This window comes from Vicia villosa, linkage group LG2 (genome assembly GCF_029867415.1).
Source record: "Vicia villosa cultivar HV-30 ecotype Madison, WI linkage group LG2, Vvil1.0, whole genome shotgun sequence".
NCBI lineage: Eukaryota > Viridiplantae > Streptophyta > Magnoliopsida > Fabales > Fabaceae > Vicia > Vicia villosa.
The window spans coordinates 194,633,498-194,640,332 of record NC_081181.1 but is presented as its reverse complement, the minus strand read 5'-3'; the positions used below and the strand labels follow the sequence as shown (position 1 = coordinate 194,640,332).

The following is a 6,835-nucleotide window of genomic DNA, read 5'->3' as shown; positions in this document are numbered from 1 at the left end:
GTTTTTCTTATCTTTCTCAAAACAAATGATGGCTTGTAATGTATTATTGGCCTGCATGGAAGTTTCAATATCGTCCTACTATTGTGTATGTCATACATGATGTTAGTTTGTCGTAGCTGGTTCTACCTTTTGTCCTGCAAATTTTACATTGTTACATGTAAAGGGTAATCTAATTATCTAGCATATCATTTTTATGAACTATGAATCAATCCCATTTCCTTTTTGATTCATTTTACCTCCATCCCCTATTAGTTCATCTATACAAATGTGTTACTTTATTCATGCACCTTAGTAGTTCATTCAATTTTCTGACTAAACTTTAGCCTTGAACAATCCTAGAGATCTAGGGTGATGCAAGAGCAAGAAAATCAAAAGGCTTGTTTTAATCCTTACGCAAAGGGTCCATAATTGATATATAATTAGTAGGTTTCATTCCAAAAGAGTTCATACTTATTTATTTGAAATTGACTTTCAGCCTCCATGTATACTGATGAACGAATCAAAATTTCTAAATATATGAAAATAGATTCCCTAAGTTTGACCTTTGCAGGCAAAATTGCAACTAATGGACCTTAGTGTGATTTCTATGGACCAGAACAATTGTAGGCAGTTTAGTGCTTTATAGGTGTCAACATCATGACAGATATGCAACCGTCTACGCACGTTTTGGCCACATAACGACAATCATCCAATTAACAGTAAACGCCAAATTACATTTATTAAACAGACACTAATTCCAGCCGGGCATAATCAATTCCATCAAATCAAATTTAATAGAAAAAGTTTATAATGGACCAGTTCAACATAGGAATAGACCCTAACTTAAGGCCTCAACAGGTTTTTTCATGTGGATCTTATGAGAAAAGAGACGAATTTGATTAAAACATTTTTGTCCAACTCTCTTCATAAAACATAACCGTCCTTTACCGATTGAACACAAACGTTTTGCTTTGAGATAATTTCTTCGTTTCGCAACCAAACAACAAACATGGATTTGACTTCCCTGTGGAAGGTGGGATCATTAAAATTGATAATAGATAGCTGATTTTTTGAAAAATTCCACAGCTCAATATTATAAAATACAACTATTTGATTTTTCAATTAATCAGCTATGATTCCACACTTTCCCTTTCAAGGGCACTCACTCTTTCCCTTAAGAGAAGCCAAATACATGGGTAATGAAGACAAACCAAGAGAAATGATTATTAAAAAGTATCATTTGAGAATCCCAAATTACATTTAGCTGTTGAAGATGGAGTTTTAAATTTTGGACACAATATCTCATAATATTCATACAAGTTCCAATAGACATGTAACCAGAAATTAGGAGGAATATGGACTCCAAAACAGTAGTATTAGACAATTCCTCTAAATTTTTCCATTTCAATATAGTTAATAGCATACACTTCCTTCCACTATTGTTATTTGAGACCAAAAGTATCCACCCAATTGTCAAGCGCCGCTGGCGTATAATCGGGTCCACTCCTTGGCTGCAGATGAAAAAATACCACAATTTTCATAAGAGCCTATACAGTCACATAGCATGTTTGATGCTATAATTAAAAAACAACAAACTTTGATGTTATCAAGCTAGTAGAAAAACATACCAGTCTCAACAGCCTCAGCCTCGTTAGATTTCCAATACTTGGCAATGTTCTCAGAAAGTGGATCATCAGGGTTTGGTGCACTCAAAAGAGCTTGAATACTACAATAGAGCCGACAAAATTTACATTATCAGTAAAATACTATATCCAACTCAGTGCAGGTTAATTTTACATTAACTGTCTTGACACAATGTTTAGTCTATGCCAAAGGCACTCGAAAATCAAAACCAAGATCCACTTAGACCCGTCACATACAAACTAAGCAAGTCACCACAAACATGTGTTTCTTCTTGCTCCCCCACCCCCTCTTTCACGCAACCAACTAGTAAATTGATGGTTTACAAATTATTCAAGATAATACATAAAAAAATTAGTTTCATAAAAGTTTCTTTCTCAGAATTGAAAATCTCTCACACCTGACCTATTTACTACAGCTTTTTAAAAAATGAATTGCTCCATCAAAAAGTACATCCAGGAGTGTAAAAGATGAAAATTACCTCAACAGAACAATGCGAATCCGAAGGACAGGACTCCACCTATCTTTCAGCATATCAAGACATATTCTGCCAAGCTGCATCAAACTTTTAATTGTATGAAAAGTTGTCATCGAAGAAGAAATGAAAAGTAAGGGAAACAAAGCATACCTTGTCAATATTAGGGTGATATATTTTTGTCAGGAACCTGACCTGGAAGAAGCAAGGCATGATTGAAGAAGGAATAGGGACAATTTGAGATTTTTTTAGATAAAAAAGCACACTTTAAATCTTTCCTCAGGTTTATTATCACAAGAATCAAAGCCAGAAAAGAAAGAGAACACTGCACAGTCACAATTCTTAGTGGAGACATGATTAAATTATCCTTCAGAATCAAAATAATAAAAAGAACCTCCTACTAGACCTCTCCGGTTTGAGCAGGTTTAAGGACCGGAAATGCTGTTAACCCTCTGACTTCATTAAACTGGTAAAAAAATGAAAATTATGCAACAAACCATAAACCAGATTCAAGCCCAGTCAATTTAGCAGCACACACCTTGTGCAACCACTAAATCATTTAGCAGTTGTTTTATGCTGAAGCATATTGACTAATATATTACTACCTCCATCCCTGAATATAAGATCCTTTTGAGAAGAAAAGTGTCCCTTTTTTAGAAAACTCTCTTTTAAGTGTTTCCCCACAATCATACCGCTGTTTATATTACATTTCTTTGCAGTCAACATACCGCTATTTATATTACATCTTTTTTGCAGTCAACAATAAATAATGCGAGGGGAATATAAACAAATTCACTTTCTTGAAGGATAAATTTATAAATACAATATCAAATATGATTAAATTTATTACTACGAACTTACTTACTTCCAGAGATGTTGTCAAGAGGGTTTTACATTTAGAAACAGAAGTATTATATATTAAGTATATGGATTTTAAGATACATAGGCCATTTTTCATAATATACATTTACAAAATTTATCTTTATAAATACATTTGTAAGATAAATTTTAAAATTTATCTTAATATCCTATGAATTTATTTGGGCATAAAATATACATGCTATGGTTTTGATGAAATGTATCTTTGATATTTTATAGGTGTCAAGAGTTTTTCATTTTTTAGATATTGAGTCACCCGTTTCAATCTAGTATAAACACATTAACAATATTTTTAGAGATCGGAATATACGGCCAAATCAATTCGGTCATGCGGTTCGATCAGAGTGACCCAATGACCTTGCTGAGTTGGTGACCAAGCCAATTTTTAAAACATTGACCTAAAACACTATCAGATACACAGAAGAGCTGAGACACATTCTTTTACTAAGCACTTGAATTAGCAATGTCCTCAAAATATACATGAGTATCCTAGACAGCATAGGAAAGTTGAGCATTATATTCCATCCCAACTTATTAAGAAAATATTTCAATTTTAATACAAAATAAAAGCATGTTATGACGTTTTCTGGTAAATCTATAGGATAAGCTAACTTTTTAAAGCTTATCAGTAAAAAGTTAGCTGATTGAGTTTTCAACTGAACTACCTCTGAAATATAAAATGACATGGAAGAATGTTGATATGACTTTATATAAAGTTAAGCTTTACACACACTTCAGTTAGGGACATATGAAGGACAAGGAAAGGTTTGCATAAGTGTGTGCAATAAGTTCAAATTTTACAGGATATCCGGTCCCAAGGCCTTTACGAGTTTGGCGATTCTATTAGATCCTCAAATATTAAGGCATGAAAATATAGTAACTAAAACTCTTTAAAAAGTTTGCAAATAAAAATAAATTATATCGTCAATTCTTCTTGGAAGAGAATAACACAAGAGAAACATAACAGTTCACACCAAAATAATACCACAAAGCAGATGAAAAAATGGAAATGGTTAAGTCATGCACCTTCGGAGCAGCCATTGGATATTTTTTTTAAATAAGCCAGCCATTGGATATTCTTCAGGCAAAAACAGTTCTAGCTTGAAAACCCCCCCTAATGATACAAACAAGAAACTTGAACATTAGTGAACGCGACTTTTTTTGAGAGGTAGGAGGTAATTAACAAACATCCAGTATTAAGTTATTAACAAGTATCCAATAGTCTCTAATTATTGAAAGGTGGAAAAATGCAAAAACAATATTGAAAATGTAGGTATAAGTATCCAATAGTCTCTAATTATTTACACAAAGGTGGAAAAATGGTTCGCTCTTTGTAGGTGAAAAGCACTGCTAATAACATGAACTACATTAAATCTAGTTTGGTAACAAATGTTTTGGAGAAAAAAAACTGCTACTTGGGTTTATCTAACAGTGTCAACCTGCACAAGCAGCTATAAAGTACTTTCCATGTGCAAGAGAACGACAACCTATGGTAATTGCCTATTGACTATTTGTTCATAAATGTGGTGAAAGTTTTAAATATAATGCAAATTGCAGTCAGAAAAAAATCTCCAGCTCAGTGATAAACATAAAGGATAGCGATGTGCATTAAAATGATGCACTTGGAAAAGAGTTCGAGTTGGAATAGACAGAGGTTAAACACATGATAAGAAGACAAGACAGCTGTGAGAATCAGATATTTTTGAATATTTAACAACTAAAATGAATAGACATAATACTTCCATTACAACCTCATCGCTCAAACATGACGCTCAACCCAACTATTAATAGAATAACATTTAATATAACTAGCAGGCTTCTTGTAGCATCAAACAGCTAATGTTGAACTGATTTTTAGAAAGTGTTATCAAATTGCGGCGCCATGACCGCTGTGGTGGATATACATGGCAGTTTTTGGACTTGCTGCAATGGTAAATATCGACCGATATTGTGGGGTTTTTCCACTATAATGACGCCTCAAAGCGGCTGGTATAGTAGGATTTTGGCTCTCCGCCATCGACAACACTGGATTGAAAAAGCAGTGAGAAGCTGAAATATCAATGTCAAAAATGAAACAGTATCCTTTCATACAAATTCCCAAAATAAGTCTTTTTTTCAAAGAATAACTCTTTATAGAAAAGAGTCGAAACAATACTCAAATGCCACAAAAAAATCGGAAAATTAATTTCCTTCCCATTTCTAGCAAATATTAAAATAACTATGCATTTCTAGGTGTAAAACCAAGTTGTTAGGTTCATCACTACCTTCATAGGGAGACTGAGTTGGACCAAGGATCATCACATTGAAATACCGCATATTGTCTTCCGAAGGAGACGCACTAATTCCCGGCTCTGCATCATCAAATCAAGTATAATAAAACAACACATCCAGACAAAAACAAAAAGAAAACAACATTCAGCATAAATCATAAATCACCAACATAAAATTCAACACGCCTTACAAAAAATACTAAATATCAAAACAAAATCAAAAACCACAAAAAAAAAGAGGCATAAATTACCTGGCTCACTGAGCAAACGCTGAGTTTCCTGATGAGATCAAAGGAACAAGAGTCAGCAAAAATTTCACAAACATCAAAATCAAACACAAAACGAAGAAACGGCATAGTTGAATCTACGATTTAGCACACAAGAGACTTTAATTCTTATCATCATCATCATCATCGTCACTGAAGCTAGGAACAGTAAGAGAGAAAAAATATAGAAATCAATCCTAAATAGAACAAGCGATTTTCCGTGCAATCAAGCTTATCATCGTCGCAAAAGTTGAAAATTGATTGACGAACTAACAACGAACACGAATCAAAGATTCTAGGTTTTCAAATCGATAAAACGAATGATCATTGAAATTGAAATAGGGATCTTAACAAGAAAACGGATACGAACCTTGATGATTCTTCGAGGAAGGTTGCCGTTGGCCATTGTGTATATGATGGGTATGGAGGAGATGCTGTAAGAGGTATTGTTGTGGGAGGCAAGGTGAATGGTGGTTGTTGATGTGGTCTGTATCCATGGTTATAAGAGAAATTTTGTGACGGGGGTAATGAAAGGTATGTTAGGGGAACAAGATCGAGGACAGTCCCATGGATAAGAGGGGAATGAGGAAGTGACAGTGGTGGTCTTGGGATGATAGGGATAAAATGCAGTGAAAGATGAGGGATATGAGTATGCCATTGAAGGATTGAAATATGAAAACACCACCAATGTTAGGATTAAAAACTAAATAAGAAAGTAGAGATAAAAGATAAACTTTATTTCATTTCTTTGATATCTCAAATGTACACTACATTATATAATGTTACTAATGGATAATTAAACAAAAGAGCTAGACATTAAAAGTCCACTTAATTGATAATTGAAAAGCCCAACAAAAATATAATAAAAGTGCCACTAATAAACAAACATAAATAATATAATTTTACTCTCTATCAGTTTCTCTCACTAACACGAATGAAATGAAAATAACACAAAAATTAGAAAGGTCTTGGCCACATGAGTTTTAATTCTTAATTCTTATTTTTGTGACCAATCATCAGAATTAACTTGTTCTAAAGGTATTATACTTTTCACTTACTTAGGCTCCGTTTTTAAGGTTCAATTTTTGTGTTAAGGTAACAAATAGGACTATAACAAGGACTTTCCAAATATGGGGTATAATAATTAATTATAGGTTTGGTGACAATGTTTAATTCAAATGAAGCATAAAGTCAACTAAACTTGACTCAGTTTACAAACATTAAACTCATTTTATAAGACGCGCAAGTTCATAATATAAAGACACCTAAGTAAGTACTATTGGGGATCACAATCATGCGGTATGAATTCATTCAATTTTATGCTT

General features: G+C 33.3%; 1 protein-coding gene across 3 annotated transcripts; it reads right to left on the bottom strand.

Annotated features, from left to right (window-relative positions):
* Positions 1 to 1,179: 1,179 nt before the first annotated feature.
* LOC131653428 (ubiquitin-conjugating enzyme E2 36-like) lies at positions 1,180 to 6,268 on the bottom strand. Of its 3 annotated transcripts, XM_058923562.1 has the most exons (8): positions 5,881 to 6,250; positions 5,496 to 5,523; positions 5,239 to 5,325; positions 4,033 to 4,088; positions 2,249 to 2,293; positions 2,102 to 2,175; positions 1,608 to 1,705; positions 1,180 to 1,490 (listed from the first exon to the last, which is right to left on the bottom strand). In XM_058923562.1, the coding sequence occupies exons 1-8, from the start codon at positions 5,914 to 5,916 to the stop codon at positions 1,453 to 1,455; spliced, it is 462 nt and encodes a 153-aa protein (XP_058779545.1). In that variant the 5' UTR covers positions 5,917 to 6,250; the 3' UTR covers positions 1,180 to 1,452. The 3 variants fall into 3 exon arrangements, with proteins under 3 accessions (XP_058779545.1, XP_058779544.1, XP_058779543.1); XM_058923561.1 differs by lacking the exons at positions 1,180 to 1,490; positions 1,608 to 1,705; positions 2,102 to 2,175; ... (1 more) ...; positions 4,033 to 4,088; positions 5,496 to 5,523 and adding an exon at positions 4,700 to 4,999 and having other exon boundaries at positions 5,881 to 6,268; XM_058923560.1 differs by lacking the exons at positions 1,180 to 1,490; positions 1,608 to 1,705; positions 2,102 to 2,175; ... (1 more) ...; positions 4,033 to 4,088; positions 5,496 to 5,523 and adding an exon at positions 4,700 to 5,023 and having other exon boundaries at positions 5,881 to 6,267.
* Between the last annotated feature and the right edge of the window lie 567 nt (positions 6,269 to 6,835).

What these genes read in the sequence shown, in the direction of transcription:
- LOC131653428 (XM_058923562.1), bottom strand. Translation starts at nt 5,916, where the DNA reads ATGGCCAACGGCAACCTTCCTCGAAGAATCATCAAG. An exon ending in TTCCTCGAAGAATCATCAAG is followed by an intron (nt 5,524 to 5,880) that starts GTTCGTATCCGT and finishes TGATCTCATCAG; the next exon opens with GAAACTCAGCGTTTGCTCAG. An exon ending in GCGTTTGCTCAGTGAGCCAG is followed by an intron (nt 5,326 to 5,495) that starts GTAATTTATGCC and finishes TTGATGATGCAG; the next exon opens with AGCCGGGAATTAGTGCGTCT.